The sequence below is a fragment of the Anser brachyrhynchus genome (assembly GCF_964034855.1).
Source record: "Anser brachyrhynchus genome assembly, chromosome: 25".
NCBI lineage: Eukaryota > Metazoa > Chordata > Aves > Anseriformes > Anatidae > Anser > Anser brachyrhynchus.
In genome coordinates, this window is record NC_137718.1 from 2,483,482 (window position 1) to 2,511,474 (window position 27,993).

The following is a 27,993-nucleotide window of genomic DNA, read 5'->3' on the forward strand; positions in this document are numbered from 1 at the left end:
AGCCCGAGCTGTAGTCTCAGGACTTGGCACTCGTGATTCACGGCAGCGTGGAGGCCGATCAGTCGGTCGGTACCGCTACAAACAAAAACCCCAAATCTGGTGCCAAGTGTTCTGTGTCCCCGTGCGTCACACCAAGAACTGCTGCCTTCAGCTGCAGCTGTTCATGGCCAGTTACAGCCGAGGTCACTGCACAAAGGCAACGGGGACAGCAGGGTTTGTGGGAAGCTAGGTCAATGTGCTGGGCTCTGAGCTCATTTCTGTTCAGAGAACCTCTGAGCATTGTGCATTTCTTAGTGAAGAAAGCCTGGGGGTCATAAGGATGATGTTAGAGTTATAAAGGAGAGAATTATTGAGTTTTTTTCACATATCCACACTCGTATGATCTTTCCTGGCATGTAACTCTTGTTGCAGTCGTATGCAAGAAGCTGTGATGAAATGTTTTCCCTGCTTCAGGTATTTTCTTGCTTCTGATGCTCCCTCTATGAAGAGGATGGCATTTTGCTTTCCCCCAGAGCCTCTTCTGGAGCTGCCTATTCTTTCTGTAAATGTGAACTTTCTACCTAAATTAAGAACTTTTGGTTTGATGTTTTGTTTTACCTCAACAGTGGTGTAGTGCTTCAAGAAATGAATAAGATGAATTTTTTGCTGCTGTTGCTTGTAGTTCTGGAGTGAAAAATCTTTTCTAAGAGAAAAGTCCCAGATTGTCCTAGGCTAAGTCCAAGTAAGCCTCTTACACCTTAGATCAAGGTGAAAGGCTTCAAGGAAAGTAGCGAACGGGATGCAACTCATAAAGAGCTGTCTTGTATTCTCAGAGTGGAGGTGTACTCCTAAAGCACAGGACCGATTTCATGGCAGAGCAGGCAGTAAAGAAATGCAGTTATTTTTTTGTGAGACTATGAGAATGCTTTCTCCAGTTGCCTTGAGAATCTTGTGGTGTCAACTGCCCTGTGTGCGTTACAGCGACAGGAAGCCAACTTCAGTCAGAGAAGCCAGCCCTGGCAGCATTTTCTCTCTGTGATTTGCAGCTTGGGGTGCCAGAGAGGAACGAGCTGCCGCGTAATGCATAAAGAGCTGCTAAGGAACACAGGGCTGCAGAGGCTGTGTTAGCTCACCACGTATTTAAAAATGAAATGTACATATTCTTTATTTTGTATTAATACACTGTAATTGCTTTACAGAGTCCAGCATACCAGTTGCATGTAAATACTACAGATGAACTTGCCAAACTGGAGCTCACAATACTAGTGCATTTATCCCAAAGCAGAGACTAAACCCTCTAACTCCTTAAAAAAATACATTAAAGAACGTACCACACACACACATATATTGCACTTTTCTCCATATGAAATTTTTTACCCCAAATACATCACACCAAAGTCTCTTCAAAGGAGCCTGTAATACGAGATAATAAAGCTAAGAATTCCTCTAACAGTAGTGTACGCGGTCCTCTAATGTTAGACGTAACAGACTGGAACAAAAGAGCCACTTCAAAGTAGCGTGAATAGGAAGTGGTGCCCAGTGGATCCTCTGCTCTATTAGAAGGCATTAGAAGCCTTTTATTCTAATTGGCTTAAAGGAAATTACGTGTGATGTGAAATAGGCTCTTGGTCGAGGGAAACAGTCTAAACTACATTCAAAAACTGTCGCTTCCCCCTTACCAGCACTGCCAGGCTCAAAGGAGCTGAGACGACTTGGCACGTTCTGACAAATGAATCAGTTAATTCAGAATTAGTTCTCTTTGCGTCCTGAAATGGAGGTGATGGTGGGGCTGGACGGGGAGGGAAGTGGTCTCGGTCAGGGCAGTAACCCAGCTCCTGGCGCAGAGCTGGGCCCGTCGCTGCAGCTGTGTCCCGGGCGCGTTTTGGCTTTGTGGTTCCTCGAGCACTCGTCTGATCTTAGAATCACAGAAAGGGTAAATTTTGTTCTCCTCTGAGACTGCCAAGGAGTGAAAGGACAGGACTTGTGGTTGCTTCCTTTTCTCTTGTGCAGTAGTGAAACGCCTGGCCTGTGACGGTACCGTGTGCTGCAGCTGGTCCCCGGCCCTTTGCTAGTCACCTGGGGGGACGTGGGGGTGTCTGTGTGCCACAGCTACCGACCCTCTCAGAAAAGGGGTTTACTGTGGGAATTCCCTTCGTAAGGAACTTTGTCTATCTCAGCTATTTAAACTAGAGCTTTCCAGCCCTCTTTATCTTGCATCTAATAAGCAATCAGTGTGTGGATGGGATCCCTGCTCTTTAAACTTCCCTTTGCTGATGCCTTGAGAATCACTCCGCTAGCCGAGGTAGAAGCTGAGCACTCCTGGACTGAATCCAGCCGCGCAGCTGGACCAGAGCCTGCAATACTCCTGAAGTCCTCCTAGCCTCCGTTTAACTGGGGTCTTATTGCTGTAAATGCTGGCTGATTTTTCACCTTTCTGGCGAAGGAAAAGAGAGCAGCTTTGAGAACTCCTTTTTCTAGCTAGGTAAGATCTCTGATTTGACACACGCACAGAAGACCCGATGGATCAGACGTACTTATATTTTTTTCTTCTGCTGCCTGCTCAACCCAGTGCTTTGCTATGGCATCTAGAACACTAAAATATTTGTCTACCTATTTTAAGTCACTACATGCCCCGAACACCCAAACTCTGTGGTTGGTGACTACGCCTTCTTTATTCGTAGTGTCCAGGACCTGAACTCCCCAAACTTAATACTGGAGAAACTTTCCAGCAAATAGTGGTGTTTTCTGTGTAAGCTATCAGCACGGTTTCTCCACCATTCCTTGTGCTTTAATGAATCTGCAGTTGTGCTTTAAGTTTGCTCAGAAAAGGGCTGAACTGTCTAGCTGTGAGCCTCGTCTTACAGGCTGATAGACAATATCCCACAAGATTTCGAGACCTGAGACAAAACCCTAATTACAGAGATCTGAACTTCCTGCGGATTCCTGAACAATCCTCCTATGACTGACGTTTTGTGACAGAAAGTTCTGGGGACACAACTGCTTGTTGAGTTTCGTATTCGTTGAAATGGTTGATACATCAACAGTTTGTGATGCTAAATATTGCTGTAATACTTTCAATGTTATATATACACAAACAATCAAAACACTAACGAAGTTAAACATTATGTTCCACATGGTGGAACGTGTGCTCTGAAGGGACTTTGGCTGTAGCAAGGATATAAATGGGGTATTGTCTACTTTCTTCAGAAAAAAAGCATATAGTCTGATAAAGAACCGAAAAAGGCACAGCACTATCACTTCACAGGGGTTTTTTTAAGCTCATTGTTTTTATCCTTAAGTTCTAAAACCCTAAATAATTGTCCAAATATACAAAGCTCAATAAACCACCAGCAACACATACTGCAAACTCAAAACACAGTTTGTTTGCTTGTTTTTCAAATGCCGCAGAAGGACAGATGGATCCTCTCCAGTGATCAGAACTTCTCCCAGACCAAGCCCTCCACGAAGGCCTGTCTGCAAAAAGGGGTGATTGCAAACGCCACCCCCGTGGATTTCTTTGATGTCACTGGCTACAGCTCTTGATTTTCTCATGGTACTTCTCTCCCCCTCTGTGTTAGCTAATCCTTTATCTTTCAGTTTCCTGAGCCCCACCCCGAGGTCTCTACAAATCACCGTGGTGCCCTGCGTCAGTTCCAGGTATCTTTTGACAAAGTCAGTACGTCACTTAGCAAAGATCCAGAAGCTTCCCTTAGTGAACAATTAAAATTTCCTTGTCGGGCTTGGGAAATAACTGCTCACTGGCTAGCAGGAGGAAGCGCAGGCTCCTGCGATGCCTGCTGGTCTCCCACTTACCGTGGAGGAGTCGCAGCTCAGGAGCTTAACCAGCAATTGGATGCCGAAGTGCAACTTCCCTTGAAATCCACCTTACGCTACTGTTTCAAGGGTATGACAGTTGCCATCAGCTCAGACCCAAATCTAGCCTGAATTTCAATGAAAACTATTGCTTTTATTGCCAAAAATTAGAATGCAATATGCATTCATTCTCCTTTCTCCTAGTGAATGCTAGATGAATGCTGTCAGACTATCCTTTTTATTTTTTTCCTTTTGGAAGGGACCATTTCCTTCCTTTAAAACTCACTTTTTTTTCCCTCTCCTTCTATGCAAACTGGTTCTTTATGGGACCAAACTGCACTGCCTGTTCTCTAGCCCCAGCCACTAGCAAGAGGAGCTAGTGGCCAAACCCTTCTAGCCATCTCCTGCCTTTTTTTTTTTTTCCCAGTCAGGTGGATTTTTAATTCCCCCGTTGCTTCAAGGGTTGAAAACTTTTGGGTTGGAACAAAAACAAAAATTCACATGCTTCTCCATTTGTCCCATCTTCCACTCTGATGTTAGACACCCCGGGGTATTAATTCACCAGGACGTAGCCACTGTGCTGGGGGTCTACAGTCTCCATCATTTCGCAGTCAAAGAGCCCGGGCAATTCCGAGAGGGTTAACGGGTCGTAGTTTGTCTGGGGCTCGTGAGATGCGGAGCTGCTCGGGCTGTCGGGCAGCGCTGCGCTGCTCTGCTGTGCTGGCTCCAGGGAATACTGGCACTGCTCGGGGAAGTCTGGCTCGGAAGAGGCGACAACGGGCAGCTCACAAGTCTGGTAGGAATATTGTAAGGGCTGGGGCGGCTGCTGCACCTGGATGGGTGCCGACAACCGCGACGAGCTGGTGATCTGGGAGGGCGGCAGCGGCTCCAGCTGCACCTTCGGGTAGTGGCTGAGGAAGGGGTCGTATTGCATTCCTTCCGAGGAAGGCTCCAGCACGGGGCTCAGGGGCTGCTGCAAGCTGAACGGGGCCGACTGCTGCTGCTGGGCTGGCGGCGGCGGCTGCTGCTCCTCCTGGCATGACAGTGGCATTTGGCTTGCCCTTGGGTAGGAGCTCTCGGCGATCTGCATCTGGTTGAAATAGGCCTGCAGCTGGGACTGCTTCTGCAGGAAGAGTCGCTTCTGATGCAACCTGAATCAAGGACACGAACAGCAATTATTTTTGCCCTTTGAAGTGTCAAGGCACTAGCATGAGTGCTGCGTGCTAGTCACTCAAACAGTTCCAGCAGGAAAATTCCTGGGCACTCTTGCTTATTTACTGAAATTTACTCTGGGGAGCTGAAGAGTTGAGCGTCCGTGGCTACCAAGGGAAGCGAGCAAGCCTCCCTCCCCCATACTCCTTTTCTCCTCCCCGTGAAGCCTTATGAAGCTCCATGGTTTTGACCCTTTACAAACAAGGAGAATTTCCAACGCAGTGCCAGGTGACACAGCTACCTTTGACAAATTCCTGCGATAGGACAAAGGGGAGGTCTCCTGCCAGCCAATTCCCAAAGCATGCAGAAATAGGAAACCGAGTACTGCCGCGTGCTGACACCATTCACAAAAGGAATCTGTTCTTTCTCAGCTTAGGCAGACCTCCTCTTCTTGAAGGAATATACCAAGGTGCTCTGAATGCTGTCAGTTGTGTCAGTTACGGTCTTGATTAGAATTAATCAGTTGTCAGGAGTGACCGTAAATCAAGAAGTAATTCTAGATTGCAGTCAAGTCCTCAGTGTTTTAGTTTTATAAAGCATGCAACTAGGTTGTCATTTTCCTTTCTCTTTCTGTGATTCTTCTGTGAAACTCATGGATAATAGCTGGGGTTAGTATCTATCTTGCTTGCTTGTTTAATGACTACTAAATGATGCGTTCATAAGGAGCCAACAGCCCTTTAACGTGGCAATTAAAATCTAGTCTGCTGTAATACAGACATGTATCAAGGCACACTTGCAATCTATTTACCCCCTTTAAGTTATTTTACTTTAACTTTTTCAAAGAAGCATCACTTCTGATCTTTCAGTGACAAGAAAAACTTGATTCACTTTTTGTGTCCTTTACAGTAAAATTGATGGACCATGGGAACAAGACAGGAAATTCCTAAATGAGTGCAGGTGGAAAACCATGAGCCACGTTCTGACTTAGCATAAATACTGCAACATGTAATGAGCAGGGGGGATGAGGCAGAAAATGAATACAACAGTGTAACTGCTAGAGTAGCTTTCTCTATGCTTCCAGTTGTCCATTAGCAGTAAACGAAGCATGCAGGCAGCTGCAGTCTACCTGCACCGTAGCAGCATTAGCTGACACAGAGCCTGTAGCACAGCACTTCGTAAACTCGTGGCAGGATTGTTGTCCCTCTTTAAGAAAAGAACTGTGACATTACAAATTTTGAAGTGAATCTTTCCTTCTCAAAGACTTCCTAAACCAAGACTGTCTCAGTTCTTCCATTACTCACCAGCATAGTTAGAAAGCTTCTTACCTGTGCTCCTGTAACTGCTGTTCCAGACTCCGGGGCAATTCTTTGCAGTACAGCTGGCAAGTATTCTGAGCTTTTGATAGCAGAGTGGGTTTCTGCAAGAGAAGCGGTGCTGTTGTAAATTATATTTGTTTTAATGCATCCATCCAGAAAGCAAGTGAATGACAGTTGCCTCCCCTTATGATGGTTTAAGTGACCACCTCCACTTCCAGAAGCTGCCACTAGAGCTGTCTAAAACCACAGTCACTACTGCTTACTGACTTCTGCTCTTGGGTTGTAGAGTATCTTTGCATGAGGGACTTACACAATACAATCTACGGAAAGATTTCTTCCCAAGTGAAAGAGAAGCTGTGCTGGAAAAAAGTTTGGTTTTAATAAACTCAAGCTATGTGAAAAAAGGTTTAAAAAAAAAAAGAGGGGCGAGCAGAGAAGAGGGAAGAGAAACAGCAAGCCCCTGGGGGTCAGAAGCAGGGCAGATGCTCCTCAGATCCTGATGCATGCCCCTTATGGGGCGCAACACAGATAATATGTATTCACTAGCAGTTACCTCAAATTGCTTTAATAGCACTGTACAGTAACAGAGTAGGAAAACAGCAGCGATACAGTACGCTTTTGGCATAATTAGGGTCAGCATCTGACAAAAGACAAACAGCATAATTTCAAATTCAGCTGTTCTCTGCTAATTTAGCCTTTGACTGATTTTTTTCTCGAGGAGAATAACAAGAGCTGAAGGGCTGGGCTGCTGTGTAGCAGCAGCGTCTGGCTTAATGCAGCGGAGGGGAGGCATGGTACCTGGAGCCTGTGCTGTAAGAACTGGGTTTCTAAGCTCTGCCGTCTGGATAATAATGGGGGATGTGCACCACTAGGGAAAGCAGATGCAGCCTCCTGCTGCGGAGATGTTTCCTCCTGCAGAGAGAAGAGGAAGAATTTTCATCCCCAGAAAAAGCTTTTCTGCCTCAAGCCTTTCTTTCAGGATTTTCCCCTGCCAGAGGTTCCACAGCTGCCGTGTGAAGTGGGTCTGTGGCGTCACTCACAGCTTTCCCTCCATGGTGCGGAGCCCAAATTACAAAGCTTTGAACTATCTGTGCTGCAAAACGCTACGGGTTTACATCTGTAAGCAAAACGTTATATATATAATGTATTTTGTGACTTGCCTCCCTCTGAAGCACCAACAGTACTGAGTTAGCACTGCCCAACCTCTGCGTGTGCTTTTGTGCCGCTGTGGCTTTGCATTCAGTTTTGAAGCTGTGAAAAGCTTTCCAGTGGTGGAAAGGATAAGCACAGAGCAGCATCTCCAGCAAGGAGGAGTGCTGAAATGGGAGGGGAGTCAACTGTTGCCGAGAGGATACCATGAGCACTGCAGGATGTTTACATCAAGTGGGAGATTCTCGTGAAAACATCACAACTTTGTGGCTGTCAGAGTGAAGTTTCGCAGCAACCAGGCAGACAGAAATGGATCTGGAGCTGTAAGAATAGCAGCCTTAATCTGGAACATTAGGTGCTTACAGTGCCTGCGTGCTGCTTACTCATTTTATTCATGGGGTCTAACAAAGTCATTATTCCCGTTTCCTGCAACCTGCTCCATTCCAAACAAGTAATTAGGGAAATGGTAGAAGCTATTTAGTATTTCACTATACAAATCAGGCTAACCGTTATCTCTCAGCTTTTGCACTTCTTAGTTACAGCAGGCCGATTCCAACACAGAAGAAAGGTGTTAGATGGGCTTTGTTAAATCTAAAACAACATTCAATTAAAAGCAATAACAGACCATTGGACTCCGAGTCCACGAGATAGCCTTGTTAGCTTTCTATAAGGATACAAAGGCTAACCTGCAAACGCCCAGTCTCCATTCTGCGAGAGCCAGAAAGGAGAGGAGGGAACTTGATCTGTAAAACAGCCCTTCTCAGATCTCCGGAACACCTTATCCTCTCTTTGTCTGTCCCAGAGCATTAGCACCTGAAAGACCGAGCTGATTTCTGTTTGGTGTCAGTACCTGCGGAGGACTGTGGACGAGGTCCTGCAGCTGGGTGGTGGTTGATGGCAGGGCAGGTTCTTCTTCCGATCCCATCTGTTCGTACAGCAGCTGGACTTTGTTCAGTTCCAGGATTCCTTTGGTTCGTGCCAGATTCTGGAGGTGCTGTCTGAATGCTACAATTCCTGTACAAGAGTTGAGCAGAAGCCCTTGTCAGAAAATCGGTCAATGTGCGATGAGCTGCGCAACAGCCAGGGTGCCGTGGTGCACGCAGCACATTTGTTACCTTGGGTGAGGGACGTGTCAGAAGCCCTGCGCCCCTCTCGGAAGCTGACGGGAGAGCGGTTGTGGGTCTCTCGCTTTTGGGAGGTGAGCGCCTGCATGGCCGGGTTGGCAGGTCTCAGGCCGATGAACGGCGGCGTCATCCTGGGTGCTGGCTGGGTGGTGAGCACCACTTCCTTCAAGGAAGGGGTGTCCTCCAGGAAGCTGACGTCTCTCTGAATGGAGCCCATTTCATACTCTGAATCAATGCTGCCCAGAGATGAGTTCTCATCTAACGAGTAGACCTTCCCTGTGACAAAAAGCACAAAAGCCAGAATAGGAGAGTGCAGCAGTGCTTTAGCAAGGCAGAAGTGCCACAGACTTGAGCTACTCCTGCCAACAGTGTCTCCAGTGACTGTCTTGGATTAAATGAAACAAAAAAAATAAGTTTCATAAAATAATTGTAACTTAACACTTGCAGTACTGGATTTTATTTATTTTTTTACTGCAGGTTTTTACGTTATTGCAGCATTAAGACACCAAGAAGGTGATGTTCACTGTTCAGTGCTTTTTGTAGGTGATTCTGACAAGATTACAGCTTGAGCTGCTAGGCTGGGTCACCTTGCTGGTTCTGGGATACCCAAGAATCCAGAGGGTTTTGTTTTCCCCTGTCCTCTCCCAGCATGTCTTTAGGGGATGAAGGATTTGGCTTGTTCTTTCTCACATAACTAAATGTCCCCAGCTTGAAAGACTTCACCAGTTGCTGTTGGTACATGGCCATAGCCGGCTGTTTTAATTGTGGCTTTGATTTTACACTACCTGTACAGCACATTTGGGGTTGTTTTTCTTTTTCCTTTGGCCTTTCTAACAAATGCGAAGTGAAAAACCCAAGAGACTGTCTTGTGCTTGTCACTTTAAAAAGCCAGTGTTTTTCCTCCTGGGCTTATTAGATTGCATACTGAGAGCAGGAAATGGGCTTTGAGATGTCTGTGCTGACTTCCGTACCTGTGCCTGGCACCATCACCAGCTGGTTGGTAACTTCTGCCAGAGTGTGACGTCTCTTCCCACAGCGAGCTGCTTGGAGGGCTGCAAATGCCTGTGCAGGGTCATCCTCTGACTCGCCTTCTGTCTCTATCCCTTCGTCGATAGACGTTTCCATCATGCTGCTAGGCAGTGACTGGCAGCCCTTCCTCATCACCACGGGAGGTACGGGATCTAGCAGGCAGCCATTTACCTAAATGTCACGAGGAGCAGACAGACAGCTTTCAATTACTTGCACACCGCATCACCCCCAAGAGTAGGAAATCTCTGCCTACCAGGTAGGCTGAAGGCAGCCCGGTCATTTAAATGCACGAACTCCCCCATAACCTGCTGAGTTAAGTAAGACTTGCTAAGAACTGCACAAGACAAATGAACCCCTCCAGGTGGTATCACCACTGACATTCTCCTGGTACTTGAATCCCTAACTCTAAACACTCTTATTTGCCCAGTACTGTGTTCTCCAGGGCTGTTCTTTCTTGTTTAAAACAAACAAAAACAAAACAACAAAACAACTTTGCCAGCTCAGTCAAATACAAATATTTACAGAATGTACAAGATTATTCCCCTTACTATACTTACCTTGCTCATTTATCTTGCTCAAATAAGGACTATGCAAAGAAGTAGTCTGGTATTTAATTCACTAGTGTTCTTGCAGAACTGCAGAGATGTCTTCAGGAATAATACAATAAGCGCACCCTTTCCAGCAGAAGTCCGTCGGACTTAAACTGCTCTTCCACAAAGAGGCTGTGGAATCCCCTTCCTTGGATTCACTCAATTCTGAGCACTGTCATCTAGTTTTGACGTCAGCCCTGCTTTTAGTGACAGGTTGGACGAGATGGCCTTCAGATCTACCTTTCCAATCTGAAATACTCCTAGAATTTTATTTGTGTTTACTCTGTTTTTATACTCCTGATTTAGCATAAAACTCCACTGCTCCAGGGGATTTTATGTAAAACTGTTGATGAACCATTCCCTGATTTTCTTTAGCCAAGATCTCTGGTATTTCCAAGACTGGTGTATTTGGAAAAGAAGGTTCACTGCCTTAACAGTGGCTGGTAACAAAGGATCCTAGCAGCAGCCTATATTGCAGTATTCTGGGGAAGTATTTAAAGCAGTATTGAGTAATGCTATCAAAATTCTGAGCTTCAGTATAGCAATGATATTGGCACAGGAAAATTCTGGATCTGGTGCCCCTATTTTAAATTAATGTATTTTATCTTTCAGCTTAATTTCTTGCACACTTTCCTTTCCATTTGTGACTTTCCCATTCAAATGCCTTCTATTCACATGGCAGCAAAAGCACTGGAAAGAATATTTAGTGAACTGCTAAAAGGGAAAGCTGAGCATGCGTGCAGCCAGCTCTTCACAGCTTACCATGGCACAGGGACCAGAGCTTGGAAGTTTTAGCAGCTATGGTCTGTAATACTCAGACACTGAAATGTTCCCGACTCAGTTGTGATTTGACATCTCACTGTAGTCACCATTTATTGATTTTACTCTGGACAAACTGAATCTATAAATGCACGAAAGCAAAGGAGGATACAGAATAAAGTTTGAAATGTTAACTTCCAAATCTCTTTGAACCACTTTTTGGTTTCCAGCTGCAAGGACCACACAAGCTGTTACTTACAACAGTGATGCGATCCAAGGCCACACTCTTAGTGTCAGAAACTAACCACTAAATGACAAATAAAACTTTCAAAATGGCAAGCGTGAAATCAAAACCCTGTCTGGCAGCAGGCAGAATACAACATGCTAAAATTAAAGCTATAATATGATGTGATAGGAGAGAGAACAATAAAAGTTTCACGGGAATAATACATTTCATAAAAATAGTTCTCATTAGCAATTTCCCCTTCCTCACAAATGCTCCTGAGTTTTATCCCCGCTGCCACCTCCCATGCACTTCACTTGGGCTTTGCTGCCCTGCAGAGAGTTGTCACCGAGCTCAGAGCTGGATGGCAAAAAGCATCAGCCCGAAGCTCCCTTCGGAGAGCCGCGGCCGTAACCCTACATTTGTACGGCTGCGGAGCCGTCACGTCCCATTACGTGAGCTCAGCTCAGGCTGGTAACTGGGAGGTGTGGGAAGCCTACACCAAGTCTTCCCGTCTGATTACAGGAAACAAAACCCATTAGATGGGACTGCAATCTGACGGGTCTCCAGAGGAGAGTTTACAGGCCGTCCTAGTTACAGGAATGGCCTAGCTGCGAACCGCGACCGCCTACTTGAGATGCTGCCGCTCTGATAGTTTCTGACAGTCTGCAGGTCCTGCAGGCTATTTACCATTCAACACAAAAATTAATAAAATGTAACTCTTTGGCTGGCTTATTATGAAATTGGTAGATAATGACTTTTGAGCGTGGTATTTTTATAGCTTTAGCTGGCAAGGGGCAGCGCATGTTCCATTGCATCCCCCCCCCCGTTCTCATTTTTCTGAGTTTTTGGATGAGCAGCTGGGCAGGTTCCTCTCGATTTTCAGCACGAAGAGTGCTCAGGGAGTTAGAGCAGAGGCCAGCCGTCAGTTTTGGAGGATTAGTAGCAGTTTTAAATTGAAGGAGGGTAGATTTAGATTGGATATAAGAAGGAAATTTTTTATGCTGAGGATGGTGAGGCAGTGGAACGGGCTGCCCAGAGAAACTGTGGATCTTTGGAGGTGTTCAAGGGCAGGCTGGACGGGGGTTTCAGCAACCTGATCTACTGAAAGACATCTAAAGACTGAAAGGTCCCTTGAGAGGTCCCTTCCACCCAAACCGTTCTGTGGTTAAAAGACACAGGAGGCATACTGAGGTCAAGGAAGTGACGTGAGTTTGGATTAGCAAAGGTTCTGGCCTCAACTCCAACTCTGTACTAGGATGACCAACGTCATCCTTCCCCGTCAGCAAAGGCAGCGATCTTCCTTTAGTTGTTCATCTAGAGATATTACCACTGGCTGGGCTTTTGCTAGGCAGTAATTCAACAAGCAGCAATCTCGTTTTAGTATGACTAAATTTTGACACAACAGTAGGGTTCTTTTATGCTTTTATGTACCTTTGGTGTCTCAACTCTTTCTTCTTCCATAAACGCTGTCTCTGTCTGGCAGTTGGAGGGAGGGAACGAAAAGGTTTCTGCTCCCGAAGCTGGGGGAAGTCCTGGAGACCGCAGCAACCTCGCATTTTGTGAACGCAGGTTCACTGGTGGCACCACAGTTTGTGCCTAAAAGATGAAAAAACTCCAAAAACTGAACAATTTTAGGTAGAAAACAGCATGCAAAGTCACAATTAGACAATACTCATCCCATCAAAAACCAGATGTTTTTCCCACAGAAAACCCGGTCTTAGTACAATAAAGACCCAGTTTCTGGACCTTTTCTCTTACTCCTTGCTCCTCATTCCCATTCACCTGCTTTTAATACCTCTTATAATTATTTTTTTTTTTTTGTCCTTTCTCTTTGTATCATTAGAACTACTCTCTAAGAAAATAGCTGGTTTTAATCTCTGTCAGCCGGATTATTCCTGGACTTAGGTTTTCACAGTTGAAGTGGTTTGGCTTCCATTTCAGCAGAATGCGAAACCAAATAATGCCTTGCTGCCTTAAGCAAAAAAGGAGCAGCATGGTTGTGATTTCTCCTGGAAGCGGAATCCGGGCCCTTGTTCCATGCGGCAGCAATACCGTACCTAAGAGGCTGTGAACTTGGGAGAATATTTACTTGAGCCCACGATAATCTGAGTCATCTTAGGCCAAGTCTTTTGAAGAGGTCAAGTCTTTCGTGTTTCCAGTGAGGCATTAAAAGGAATCAAAAGCTGTACAACGTCTGTGTATCTTAATGAAACAAAAGAACGCAAAAAAAATCTGAGAATTATTGGAATAAGACACAATAAACTGTACGTGACCTTTCTTTCTGATGGAAATTACTAGGGAAGAAGCCGACTGAATAGCCGTAGAGCCTGTGCTGAATCAGTCAGTATAATTAGAGAGGATGCTAAGTGGACAGCCTGCTGCAATGGATGGGCTGGCACCAGATGTAAGGAGCACCCAGAATTGCTCTTGATAAAACACACATGACATCCTTAAGACCTGAATCAATTAGTCGTCCCGATGGCTCCGTGGTCGATGCACACGGAGGTTTTGCAGCCATGCTGTGAGATCTCCTGCAAAATCGGGCTCTTGCTGGGTAGCAGGAGTAAAAAGTGGTGCAAGTTTTGGCAGAAATGACATTATTTAGGGACGTATCTATGAATCTTGAGTGACTCAGAGTCTCACAGCAGCGATACTCGTATTTCCTACGTGGATATCACAGTGATTTGGCATCTTAACCTGATAGATTGATCCTAATATTTTCTCTTGGGTACCTCTTTCCTATTCTTTGCCATGCTTCATTTCAAGGGAGATAGAAAGTGTATCTAGAAAACAGCAGGGGAGAAAATGATTTTATTTTCAACAGGTCCCTTTAGGGTACCTATGTTTAATAACACTGAGTTGAGCCTGCATGCTTTTAGCCCAATGCTAGCAGAGCTCTCCATAAATTCAACGTCTTGTTTGTCGATCACATTAAAGATACTCCAAGTGTTGCGCAGTCTCCAGAACCTGTATTTCTCTAACACTTTAACCACTGACTTCCCAGCAAAAGTTTTGAAATTCTCAAAAACTGAAGTTCTGACAGGAGCCAAATGTAAAAAAATCTTTCCAAAACGATGCTGCAAGTCTACATCCTATAGAAATCAGAAAATAGCAGTGACTTCTAAGTGAATGTAGAAACAATTTCAAGAGAAAATAATGTCTTGCACAGCCTTAAGCCCACCTCTGCTCAGAAAGAGACCTCACCTTGGCTACGGTCTGCTCAGCAATGGTGCTTGGGCGGCGCTGGCGAGCATCAAGTCTCTGCTCCACAGGGAAGCTACTTCGATGGGATTTGAGTCTCTCCACTAACAAGTAATAGATAGCAGCGAAGTGGTTGTAGCTCTTGTTCTGCAGAGACTGGAAAAGAAAAGCACAAGAGTTGGTGTGCAGCCAAATGTGTGTTATCTTTTCTGTTCTGTGAGACCAGGAATAAGACAGAGTTGTCAACTAGGAAAAAAAGAAAAAAAAAGATATTTAAGAGGTGGTGGGGTAGGCAAACATTGTTCTGAATTGAGAAAATTCAACCCAGAGCAACAGGCAACAAAAAGCATCAGCCTTGGTTCAACGGCCCCTGTAAGTCACCAGAGCTTGTAGTTCACATTCAGGTGCTGTTCTGAGCCCCCAGAATTGGAACCTGGAGAAGAGACTGATCTCTGGGACCTCCTGAATATACTTGGCCTTTCCAAATCACTCGAAGCAGCAGGGAACTGAGCCTCTGCAAAGCAGAGAAAGCAGCGTCTGCTGGCAGGAAGTGCTCAAACGTAACCTCCACGCTGGTTAAAAATATCAGCCAGTCCAGAGGAAATGATTGTGTTGACTCCACGGGGAGTCTTTCAGCATTTACAGTTGGTAAGCAGCATGATTTGGGATTGGAGGAGACATTTAACTGCTCAGTACTTTTATGCCCCTTTTTGAATTTCATTTCCCAACCTCTTAGAAGCTCAAAATGAATTTCATTTCATCTCTGATTTTCCCTCCTCTCTCTCCCTTTGACAAGTAACGGTTTATCCATCCCTGCCCAGGAAATCTGGGTGGAAATCGAGTGGAACCCAATGTGGCTCCTTATTCCTACTCTTCTGCTTAAGATCCAACTTGGCTAACAAACAAATCTCTACAAATAACCAACCGTAAACAGCAGCAAGTGTCACCACCCTAACAGAAAGTCCTACAAGGCTACCATTTTGTACATAGTGCACACTGTATTTCCATGCATCCCCTTGCCTAATGCAATTGCAACATCAAATTTTTTTAAATGCATGCTTGTTTAGATGGAAGTCAATGGTTCATGTGCTAAAAGAACAGTACGGAGCCCTGGGATGTGGAAGCAGAACGCATTATTCTCTCCCATGGGTTCTACTTTGGATTCCTGACACAGAGGAGGATCTTGCCTCCCACAGTGCTGCCCTTTCAGCAGACTTGCTTTCCTCTGATGGGCAAAGAAAGCCTTGGACTGGACTAGCTGTCTGTGGCCAGCCACAATGAGGTACACAGGTGAAATTGGGGGGCCATCACACAGCTGGTTTGCCTGCATAACACAGACACCTTGCCCTGCCAGGGCTGATCTTTAGGAAATTTTCTAGAGGGGTGACTCTCCCTCACCAGCCTGCTGGCACAAACCAAGACATCAGCGGGACAGGAAGGAAGCAGCACAGCATTGTAAAATGCTTCCTTTTTCTAGGGTCCGACCTAGTAAAACATACCACCAGTTTTGATTTTTCTAAGTGTTGAAATGAAGAATGTTGCGAGGAGCTGAGGTAATAGGTTCGAGCCATCGAGACAGAGCAGGAGCCCTCCCACCAGGGACAGATAACCCTTGGAGTGTGTTTTACCTCGATGGTTTTCTGCTGGTCTATCCCCAGGCTGTGCATGAGCCGCAGAACCTGCTCGTTGTACTCTCCGATGGAGGGCTCGTTCTCCTGGCCCGGTGGGTAAAGAACGGGTCTCTGGGCAGGAACCTCTACAAGCATCCACTTGTGCTCCTTAATCTGAGCAATCGTCAGCCGTTTGGATGGGTCTAGGACCAGCATTCGCCTGATGAGATGCTCGCACTCTGTTGGGAAGAACACCACGTTACCCACCTGCCTGCAGAGCTTCACCTGACACCCACCAGACAGGGCACAACAGGAAGCTGCCGAGCCTCTGTGCTAAAAACATTTCCTGGAGGCTAAAACCATCTTTCAAAACAAGATTAAAAGTCACACCTAAAATGACAAAAACTCAACTACTTTAAATCCCCGCAGGGCTTCAAGAAATGTGCAGATACAGACCTTAGGAGCATGGTTAGGTGGTAGACTCAACAGTTCTAGGTTAAGGGGTGGACTAGATATCTTAGGAGTCTTTCCCAACCTGAAGGATCCAATGATTACACCTACACAGCCCCTGCACAAGGGTAATGGTAATATTTAATACCTCTTTGAAGCCACCCGTGCTTTTCTAAGTACAGTGCCACCATTAACTGATAAAGCTTCAAAACTCCTCCATGAATTGTGTGTGTGGACTAATTCGCATTCTCCCCTAGCAGTCTGAAATAGCTTGTCCAGGCTTATGGGGGAAGGGATTGGCAAAGCTGCACTTCAAATCTGGATTATTATTATTTTTTATTTTGTTTTAAATTTCCACACCAGTAGTCACAAAAACAAAGGTAAAAGTAACACCTCTGTGGCTCTGAATAGCAGACGGTGACTACGACAGCAGGTTTATCTGTTTTAATTCTAGGAACAAAGCACAATGAGTGCTTTAGGTGGCTGAATAATTCTGAATATACCAGGCCATCGCTACTTTCTGACTACTACACATTGGACAGGGTTAAAAACATCACTTCAGTGCAGTTGCCATGAGTCAGGCCATTCAGGTAGTTATGACAAATAGTTGAGAGAGAGATTTCTGGCTATTTATTCCTGTTGACCTCTTTCGGTTTCAATGTTTTGCTACCAGGCACACCCTTCCCCACTCCCTGCAGCGCCGTGTGAGCAGCAAGGGGAGCAGCAAAGCTGGAAGTGAAAGAGCAGATCTGCGCTGCAGGCACAGCGAGGACAGCAACTTGCACCGAGGTACCTGGATCGAGCTCGCGTACTTATGTCAGCAAAGTCACAGACACAAACACAGCTCAGCACAGGCTGCAAAATGTGCCAGGAAGCTGAAGGCTTGCTGTGGTGCCATAATTGCACTGCTAAAAGCAACCAAGTGCTGAGCTAACTAGCTCAGCTATAGCTACCCTGTAGTGGCTATTTTGAGACGCAGCCAGGAAGAAAAAGGGGAGGAACAGAATGTTTTGCACCACAGAACCCTGAACAACAGGCCTGAAAACTTATTTTTAATTCCCTTAAAAACAAAAAAAAATCACGGAAAGGAGTATACTGAAAGGGGGATTTGATTCAGGAAAGCTGTTGTGAAGTACTCAGGTTTTAGACCCTTTAGCATAGGGAAGCTGAAGGACATCGTCAAGCCCTGTGCAAAAATGGCCCCGTTTGTTCTTGTCTGAACAGGCACGAGGGAGAGTGAAACCCAGCAGACGAGGCAATTAAGCAAGGCAGAGATCTGATAGTCTCTTTGTCACGTGTGGGAGTGCCAGATACATGACTCTGAGAGCCTGGCATATGAATTGGTTGCGCACTTCTTTGCTTCTGTTTAGCAGACATTCAAAAATCAGGAGACACCCAATGCACAACTTCGGCAGGGCAGCCACGCTGCTCCCACTGGATTTTCTATACGAATTAAAATGTTAGTGGCCTTGCAGAATGAAATTGAATTGCTACACAAATGTGCCTCTCCCCCTGTACCCCTGTATTTCTGGTCATTGTAGGATGAGAGGTCCTTCACCTTCCATTTTAGATCTCTCCTTGCCCTTGGGCAAGCTACACTGCGGTCTCTAGGAAAGACGGGCTGGTTTCCGTACCTAGCAGCAGCAGCCTGATTGCAAATGTATACAACTCATCTAGGCTTATTTGTGTTTCTTAGCAAAATGAAAAATAGTCTGCCATACTGTAATCTGGTGGGCAGGTGCACCACCCTTCACTGTATTGCAACAGAGATTATTCTAGAATTTATTCAAGGTTTACTATAGTAAGAGTAGGAGAGGACAAATTGTTACCTTCTGACATAAAATAAGGTATCCTGAACCTTCCTTCCAGAACTCGTTGCCTCAGGATGGGGAGTGTTGGCCCATCAAAAGGTAATGCTCCACAGACCAAAACATAAAGAACTACACCCATGCTCTGTAAAAAAAGAGAATATTCATTTCATTTTTCAAGCTACCTGCAAGGTTGTTGAGCTTGGTTAGCTAAATCCTGTCACAGAGAAAAATTAAATTATGTTCTGCAGAAACAGGAAATTTATACAAAAAGGAGTTATATTTCTGGAGATCCCTAGACATTAGGAACTGTCAGCTAACCCCAGATGGCTAGGCTGGCAGTACCTCGTGCTGATAAGCAGGTAAGGTGAAATGTTAAGTGTTAGAGACTGGCTCTAGCAGGATGCTCGACGCATGTGACTGAGGGGTACCTGCAAAGTGAGCCCCCACTTCAGGTGACAATTCGAGACCATTAATCTGAACGTTGTTCAAACAAAAGCAAACCTCAAGCAGCCACTCAAAAGAAGAAATTGTAACCTTTCACGTTTACCAGCTTGCAAAACGTGGGTAAGAGGCACGCTGGTAACTTCACCAACAGTCAGCTTCAGGGGAACACCACCTAATGACTCTGCCTTGCTGCGTACGGTGCTGAGCACGAGGGATTATGCAAAATGAGCAAAAGGAGACAATCTGGGCAATAGCTCTCATCCAACTGCCAGACTCATTTTTTAAAGTATGCAAGTTAATTGGCACTGCAAGTGGAAATAGTCTTGCAGTATAGGCCAAAAAAAATACAGCGCCACACTAGATGAAATAACCACAGCAGATGAAATAACCACACCAAGCCCTCGTGCCATCAGCTGGCACAGAGAGCCACAGCACTGGATTTCTCCAGGGGAAAAAAACAAGTATTTAATATTCACCTTAAAACCTTATAAGTACACAGAGATTTTAAAATCAAATATGTATTTTAAAAAGTCATTTCCTTCCTTACCCCGACAAAATTTGAACTGGGGATAGCTGCATTCCTCCTGCCAGCTTAGCACTTGCAGCAGACCTATTCTGCGACTGGATGTCGCAAAAGAAGTACGGAGTCCTTATCTCAGAAGATAAGTGAAGAAGATAATGGGTGTTATCTTACCCATAAGTGCACGTGTGCTTCTCTTTGTAGCACTTTTATTCCGTTCATGATTTAGGATCTAATGTATTTAAAGAAATATTTACCAAAGTTTGGAGATTCGCTTTTGCCATTCAAACAGGGCCTGTGCTGCTTAAAAGAAGAATGGAGCTGAGGTCTGCTGTAGGTTTATGTGCCAGTTACTACAGGTTTATATATATATATATGTATGTGTGTGTGATATACGATAGATAGATGCATACACACATATGCCCATAAAAGCACAGCGTTTGTTGACTAGAATAACTTAAATTAGGTTAGCAGCTGAAAGGTGACTTATCGTGCACTGTCCTGTTGTGTACCAGGCTCTGACGAAAATGTCAGCGCGCGTGTTGTGAAATGTATAATGTTATCGCTGCAAACCTAATGCCAGATCAGAGACTGCCAACTTGCACTGTCTCTGCTTGTTTCAGAATATGAATCTGTCACTGTAAGTACCAGAATACTGAAATTAAAAAAAAAAAAAAGGAATGTAAAGCAAACTCACAATGCACGAAGGGTACAGAGAACCTCTTCAGTTCATTTCAGCCCCTTTTCCATTGCACAAGAATGTGGTTGCTCTCTCTGTCCTCTTCCATAGAGTAGTACGCATGAACACACAGAGATTCAAAGCCATGCAGCTGCTTGCACTACAAATGTTTGTGGCACAACTGTGGCTGAGGAAAGCAGTCATCATCTCTACCGTGTTTCAGTTGCTCAGAGTCAAGAACTTACAAGCCTTACAGGTTCAATTCAAACTTAATACAGAAGATCCTAAACGCACCGGAACAGTGAAGTGCATGCATTCAGTCCAGGCAGCTTTTGGAGGAGGTACAGTTTTTCCTCTGGTGTGCTTACGTAGACCTACAACGTACATTTAATAGCCACCTGGATGGGTAACTTCAATTTAATTTAGTGTTAAGAAAAATTTTATGACAGTCAAGAAATGAAGCCAAAGAAGAACAGCTTGTCTGCAGCTTAAGAAAACTCAAGGTAAAACTTTGTTCCAACCTTGCCAAAGTTGACTTGAATCCATATTAAAAAAAAAGAATAATGATACCCAGATATCCAGCTGGGGTCCCTCGTATTGCTGTCCTTCAAAGACTTCTGGGGCTGCGTATGGTGGGCTTCCACACCATGTTGTCAGAGGCTCGCCACTCTTATAGAAATTTCCAAATCCAAAATCTGTTGAGAAATTAAGGGGAAAGTCATTCCAAACTCCAGTTGCACAACAAACCGAATAATTATATGCATGGGCTGGGCCTGGAAACTCACCGCCATTCATGAAAGGCTCTATCACAAATCTATTTATGATTACTCCCACTGAAAGCATTTATTAGGATGCTGAATGTCCTATACAGCTATTTTCACGACAACTGCATGATTATTACAATACTCTGCAAAACTTCACAACCTGCAGGAACTTTGAGTAAACTTCTACCAGTTTGCTAAATCCCAGTTTAGAAACAGCTATCACTAAAATTCAACGAGCTGACAATCACGCATACATATGAGCTTATTTACTTGCCAAGAGATATCTGAGATTCAGTACTGCATCTGAGACTTCTTGAGTTTTCTTTAGGTGCTCTCTAGCCTTGAACAAACAACAAATAATGACAACAAAAGCATCAATCCTGGAGAAGGGAGGAGGGTGCTCTGCCAAAAGCAACAAGCATGGGAAAACACGCAGCCTTCTGCTAGGGAGGAAGCTCTGCTCCTGGGATTGTCTGCAGCCCCTTCATTCTCCAAGTGAAACTTACCATTTTACAACTGAGCCGTTCTTTTAAAGGGCTTTTTATGGCTTAAGATGGAACCAGACTTTGGGACTTCGGTATTAGTCACAATGGGTAATAATCCAATAATGAAAAGTGAAATGACAGCCACTACTAAACAGAGAGGTGAATTCAGAAACGAGTCTGATGCAAATTTTTCAGCTTCACTGCATGTTTCTTTTTACTAGAACAAAACAGCAACAACAACAACAGTATTGAGGAAACTTGCTTAGTGACTTATCTAAAGCTGATTTTTTTCAAACTGCAGGATTCCAGGTGGGTATTACCGTTCCCTGGTGGCCAATCTGTAGCTCTCTTGCCATTCACTTCACCTTTATTGGGGTCTTAGAGATCTTCACAGCCCAGACCTTCCAGTTCCTCTTATTTCCTGCTATCCCTCTCTCGCTCCCTTTGCTTGGTTCAGACATCATTTGCTTTGGCATTCTTTATTCTGTTTCCTAATAGTCCCTCGCAGATCCCTTGCAGATACCCATTCTGAACATGCTCCTTCAGTAACACTACTCAGAATTAACATACATGGCTCCACTTATTCATCAGTCTTCTGTAGTAAAAGCCACCGAAGCACTATGTTAGGGTAGACCTGTTCACGCCACGAACCAAAATCCTGGCTCCGCTCAAGGCTAGCAGTTTTCTCGTGGATTTCAGGGAAGCCAGCACCTCTCCCTGTTGCTCCCAGCAGCACTGCTGAGTCTCTGTTCCACTTGTGCTGCGGGCCACTACATGTGACAACAAACTCTGTTAATACTAAAACAAAGGAAACAGATCTGATAACAAGGAAAAATACTCTTTGGATTTAAGACTTTCAGGCAAACCTGCTTCAATTCAAGTCAGCTTCAAGTCAGCTTCAAGTCAGCTGCATCTCCAAGGGAAATAGAGAACGGAGCATCAGCGTGTGACATGCAAAGACCACCAAGCACCGTGACACTGCTGCTGTTCAGCACTGGTTTGCTCCTGGGTGAAGGAGCTTTAGCTGTTCTGCTACTTTTTGCATGCTGGAGCGAAGCAGGCAGTAGGTTACAAGTTGCTTTGTGTTTCTTTTCTGAAGTGATAATGCTTTTACCCTCGGAGCTCCCCAGGCTCCTGCAGAGTAACGCTGGTGTGACTCGAGGAATCCTGTGAAAGTCAGCAGTGCTGATGTACAGCAATCAGGCTGTTGATTTAGGCCTATCAACCCCCGAATACCTCGGAGGTATGTTATTACAATGCTGATCAGCAGATAGCAGCGCTGATAACCGCTGTGGTTACCAGACACCATAGAGGCGCTGCTGGTCCAACCTCCTTTACTGCTGTTTGCATGGGTTGTGTTACGCAGAGGGAAGGGCCTGGCTCCCGTTGTATGTCCTGAGCTATAAACCATGAGACAGCCTTCGGAATCAAAGCAACACAGAGATATTAAACAGAAAATCTTTCCAGGCTTAGGTAAAGCTAACCTGTAATTGTTGTGGAGGAGCAGTGTGGAAAGGGAATCGCACCCTTCTGTTTAACTTCACAAAGGTATTTGGTTGCTTTCCTAGCAGAAGGACAAGAGCTCCAGCAGTTCATTTAACAGAACTCCTGCAGCGTACATCAAAAAGTGAACACAGGCAGAAGACGCAGATTCAGGAACACCAAAACTGAAGAGGCTTTAAGAGCAATTTTTCTGCCTGTCGAGATTTTCCTTAGCGTGTAGCACGGTATAGGCTCCCTTTCCAACTGCATCCATGGGCAAGACATACCACCTACTGCCAGAGCACCTACACACGAGCTGCAGCAATGTTTTTGCCCTTTGAGACTTTTGCTCTCTGGCAAATTTGGTTACAGCCAAGCAACAGGTTCAAAAGTTATCTGAGTCCCATACAAAACAGCATGATCTCACAGGCCTTTTGGCTGTTGTCATTAATTCTTCTAACTGTGAGTTCAGTAATTATTTCAGCAAGACATCACATGGCTTGGGAAGAGATCCCAAGTCTTTTTGTACCACAGGTAAATTCTTCTGACAAAGACTTCCCCTTTAATGCCTTCCTCACCTCTGCTTCCTTACCGCATCGCACTGCGAGTCTCCATTGTGTTGAAAAGAACCATTAATCTAAGTAGGATATTTTTAGTTGTCTCTAATGAAATGCACTAATTAGGAAGAATAGAGGAATTACGGAGAGCCAAGACTATGCAACCAACCAGCTCTCAGGATGGAAATCTCTCCAGTGGGTATCACACACCGTAAGGTGATAGGAACAGTCACTATTGCATTTAACAGTTATATTCCTGGGGGCATCCAGAATACAAACCAGCCTTCTCTACACACCTTGTGCTGGTGATCCATTTGATTTAGGTAAGCAGCTGGTAACTGTAGATCAGCCACAGTTACACACACATAATTCACGTCTTTCTGTCCTCATTATGCTCCTCCTCTTTCTAAAGCTCCCTTGTAGTAATCCTGAACGAACAGCTCCACACAGCAATGCACATCTAACCTCACCGACACCGCTTCTCAGTGTTGTTCTTCCATAGTAAATGCATCTTCAAAAACATTCTGCAACATGTGATCATAACATCATCAGATAGCCTTGTCAGCCTCCATTTGAGACTAGAACTGTAAGTCTGATCCGACATCAGACCTGCTCAAGTGGTCCTAGGGACAAATAAGGAGCCGCAGTCCAAAGCTTTAGTTTGGAAGAAACAAATCATGAGAATCTGCTGGAAGGAAGATGATGATTAGAGTCTTCAGACCTAAGCAAACTGCTTGGATAAAGGGACTCTGGGGCATGCATAACTTTGAAACTGTTAGATTTAATGATGTATCTTACCCTGTTTGACTTAGTATCATCTCCTTGGTCAGCAGAGCAGCATTTGGTGGATTGATTACTTTAAAAGTCTAAATAAAAATTTGATGGCTTTCTATAAGACAAACTCTAGTTCAAATACAAATGATTGAGCTTGCTGGCCGCAGTGATTGATTCAATTCCATCAATTGAATCAATTGATTCAATCAGATCCACAGTCACACCAGCTCCTTAGGGGTTTAGGATTTGTGTAGCTGCGTGCTGACTGCTAATGACCATCATTTTTGTGATGATGTGGGACACTCCCATCCCTCACCCATTTTTGCACTACTAACAATCAGACTGGACATTTAAAAGACAAATATTTAAGCTTCATATTCCCATTTAACCCAATGTTAAATTAAAATTAACCCTAAATTTAACCTTAACATAAAATAGCGTTCCAGGTAATTAACATTTGTTACAAGAGCCCATCTTATGTTCCTGCAAAGATCTGTTCCAGGTGAAACTCTCAAGAGAGTACAATCTCCAGCGTCAGTCCAAGGTCACTGTACTGGCTCAAAGCCGGAAAATCAGATACCCGGCGTCACAGCAGTGAACTTTTAGGACCTGGCCATCATCAGAGAGCCCCAGTGCCTATCCGTGAGAAGGCTCCGATGCCAGAAGCCGTCTGAAGGTCAGACCACACGGGAGATCCATAACAGCGTCATGCTCTGCAAGCACGCCGAAGGCCCCACAGTTGCATGAACCCTTACGCAATGGCACCCTGGCGTGCCACCACGATCCAGAGGTGCAAACGGCCAAGGTCAGCTCAGACTCCAAATCCACACAGGAACCACTAAAAGTAATGTTCATGCCATCCTTCCTTTTATTTTCTCCTCCAGTTCTGAAACAACTGCAACTTAAGTCGCAGTAACAGAGGGAGCAACAACAGAATCTCCTAAAACAAATAAAATCCCCCAATTGCGTGTCACCTGCCTTCTTCTTATTGCAGCCAGACTTTTGTTTATTCTCTTCGAGGAGACTTTTCTTCATACATCATTGGCTTGGCAACCTTGACAATACAACGGGAGAAATGAAGCAATTTCTACTCTCAGAAGCGTTTTGCCATCTGTGTAGGTGTCATTAGATCTGATCTCTCCCTTATCTCGAGTTTGTCAGGTTTTCAACATCCTCTAAGCACTGCAGATAAATATCAATCTTTATCTCCGAACTGCAGCTCCTACTCAGGTGCCACCCTCCTCAGTCTCTGTACCAGCTTCACAAGTAGGTGTACGTGTATTTGTAAACACAGCTACAGGAAGCGTGACCTGCCTGGAAATACACGAGATTTCAGCTCCTAAGAAAGGGAAACTTTTTGCCTATCCAGACTGGATTTAACGTTAGGTTTCTGGTAAATGTGAACACGTGGAAGCCACTTCAGGAAGAAAAATAAACAAATCTCAACAGCGAAAGACAGAACAAAGTCTCTAAGTATGACTGGTCAGTATTAGAGGAGCTGCAGGTTTATGTTATAACTGGGATTTTTGCTTTTTGCCGTTATCTTTACATGCTTAATTTCGTAACACGATCGTTTTCTTTACAATTACCGTAAGTAGCTCAAGAACAAGGACGTCTTACAACTTACTGGCACTGTCCTTGCAAGGCTGCAACCTTCTGCTCCCTTCCTGAGCAACAAATCACAGAATTTAATGCCATAAAGACAGCGCTTGTCTAGTGCAACAGCAACAGTCTGCTTCCATCTGATGGTCTTGTGATGGCAGAGATGATTAAGTTTTATTAGCCAAAGCCACGAATGAAAGGTCTATAAATTGATACTAGAAGAAGGCAAGGGTGCGCTCTATACAGGCTCCAATAAAACAATACTGGCTGCTGGGGTTCAGGGAAACGAGTACAAGGGCAGCAGGCTGCAAAAAGTGGCCAGCTTTGTGTGCTCTCCCCGTCGCTGCCAGATGGATCTGAGCCAGTAGGGAATTTCCTCACGAGTCTGTGCACCTTGCCTAGAAGTGTACGTCTTACAACCTGGCAAACGGTTCCTTTACGCTGTCTTTGATCTGCGGCTCTGTAACTTCAATTTCTTCCCTTTTTTCAAGGGCAAAGAACACTAGTATCCTTCAGTTTGAAATTTTTGCTGAAGAAATAGCATGCATCAACAATTAAAAGTACAGTAAAAGCCAGGTACCTATTAATTTGTGCTGTAAGTTTTCACGTGACATAAAACTTAAAAACACAGTGATGCATATTTCAGCAATTTGCTCTTATCTTTAGAAATCCAATTACATTCTATTGTTAGACAAAATAATTACCTGTGCAGGGAGATCAGCATTATTTGCTAGGGTACATAAATTATTACGGTTACCTCCTTTTGTTTCCATCATACTTTCCACACTTGTTTCTTCCAATTATGTTAAACCATTTTTTTAGGACCTCAAGAATTAATAGGATCCATTAAAGCCATTTCAAAGAAGAAGTTAAAGGTTTAGATAGGATACTGGATGCTCGATCCATTGGGCTTCCTCAGTGTTTAATTACTGCACTGTCAGTGTAGTTGTCCCACTTTTTGAAGTGTTAGAGTGGCCAGGATTCAATTAAGCACAAAACAATCATTAGCCTCTCTTTCTCTCCCCCCTACCTTGTTTCTGCTTTGCAATTGCTGATCTACCGCAGTCGTTCTGGATCAAAGGTAATCGTTTTTAACCTAAGAACAGTGTTACGGTTTCTCATTCCAGAGAAATGAATTTTAAGAACGTTACTGTCATTTAAAGGAAAATATGCCAGCCCTCCACAAAACATATGCCAGCCACGGAAATCTAAAAGGACTGAAATTGGACTTGTTACCAGAGGACTGAGATTATATAATGCAGTGATCTTTATCTTCTTAACATTTGCCTGAGTCTGCACGTTAAAAAAATACAATCATTTACGGCATTGTGTTCAGCTGAATAAACTCCGTGTTTGTGCAATCTGCAAACACTGCCTCTCAACATTTGGGGCATTTTGTTTCTCAATCTCATTACCCCCTTTAGAATAATCTTGAATTTAGAAGGTATAATTTTTTGCACATACATCATTCAAATGGAATCTGTTTTCCCGTTAAAAATGGAAACAGAGTAAGATTTCAGACCAGTTTGCAATTTGAGAAACAGAAGCTCCCTGCCAGAGCCACTGCAACTTCTGCTGTGCATCTAGCAATATAAGGTGGTCTTTAATTTGTACCTCTAAAAATCCTTCAGAAGGGATTCTAGCTTCCGAGCTCTAATTAATCCACTCTTCTAAAATTGCCAGAAGGATTCAATCAGCCTGGCTTCACAGAGCCACATGGATCTTTTGTTACAACAGCAATAGGAGCGAGCAGAGGAGATAATCGGGAGGAGAGAGGTACTGATAAAGGAAAGGTATGAGTGTGTTAGAAACAAACCTGACCCACTTCATGAACTGAATGCTGATCAGCCAGTTCTGACGTCAATGCATATTTTACTGTCCACCAGCAAGACAAGCCAGCACTACAACCTCCTTCAAAATAACAGTCTCCTACCTGATCTGCTTTGCACGCAGCAGCTTTACCATCAGGATGCAATGATTTCTGCAGACACATCTATAAAGCATCTTAATCTGGCAGTTTTGTGGGGCTGGAAGGACACGGAGAGAACCTCACTATTCCATCCCCAATTCTAAACTGCACTTTCTGCTCCCAGCTGCAGAGGCATCTCTTTGCATAGAAAACGAACAAGTTTTATCTGATGGCAGCACAGCTTATCAGCAATCAGCCACTGAAATCCAGCCCCTGCGATCCCTTCAGAAACCAGCAAAATGCAAAAGGTACATGAACAAACTGGCTGCCTACAGGCAACAACTTTGAGAAGAACAAAGGAGCTTTACCTTGCCAGTGCTAAAAACAAATTTCATGGAGAATGCCTGGTTTGGGAGTCTTCAGCTGGAACTTTCTCACTGGCCATTTTATCTGATTAAGACCATTTTTATGTTACATATGCTCAAATTTAAGTTTGAGGTTTTTGCTCCCAACTCCCTAATATCTTCTAGAAAATAACAGTATCAAAGCTCTCACCTCAAGTTCTTTA

The 27,993-nt window shown here is 44.4% G+C and overlaps 1 protein-coding gene across 4 annotated transcripts in view; it reads right to left on the bottom strand.

Annotated features, from left to right (window-relative positions):
• Positions 1-1,118: 1,118 nt before the first annotated feature.
• The window catches only part of SIK2 (salt inducible kinase 2), a 49,812-nt gene continuing 22,937 nt past the window's right edge, over positions 1,119-27,993 (bottom strand). For 3 of the 4 annotated variants that reach the window (XM_080567715.1, XM_080567717.1, XM_080567718.1), the window contains 11 exons: positions 20,423-20,547; positions 18,228-18,351; positions 15,967-16,187; positions 14,342-14,494; positions 12,569-12,733; positions 9,505-9,733; positions 8,525-8,809; positions 8,260-8,423; positions 7,059-7,172; positions 6,270-6,361; positions 1,119-4,943 (listed from right to left, as the gene is read on the bottom strand). In XM_080567715.1, coding sequence (XP_080423841.1) covers positions 4,346-4,943; positions 6,270-6,361; positions 7,059-7,172; positions 8,260-8,423; positions 8,525-8,809; positions 9,505-9,733; positions 12,569-12,733; positions 14,342-14,494; positions 15,967-16,187; positions 18,228-18,351; positions 20,423-20,547 — 2,270 coding nt within the window. In that variant the 3' untranslated portion in view covers positions 1,119-4,345. The remainder of the gene's footprint in view (positions 4,944-6,269; positions 6,362-7,058; positions 7,173-8,259; positions 8,424-8,524; positions 8,810-9,504; positions 9,734-12,568; positions 12,734-14,341; positions 14,495-15,966; positions 16,188-18,227; positions 18,352-20,422; positions 20,548-27,993) is intronic. The other variant, XM_080567716.1, reaches the window with a different exon arrangement.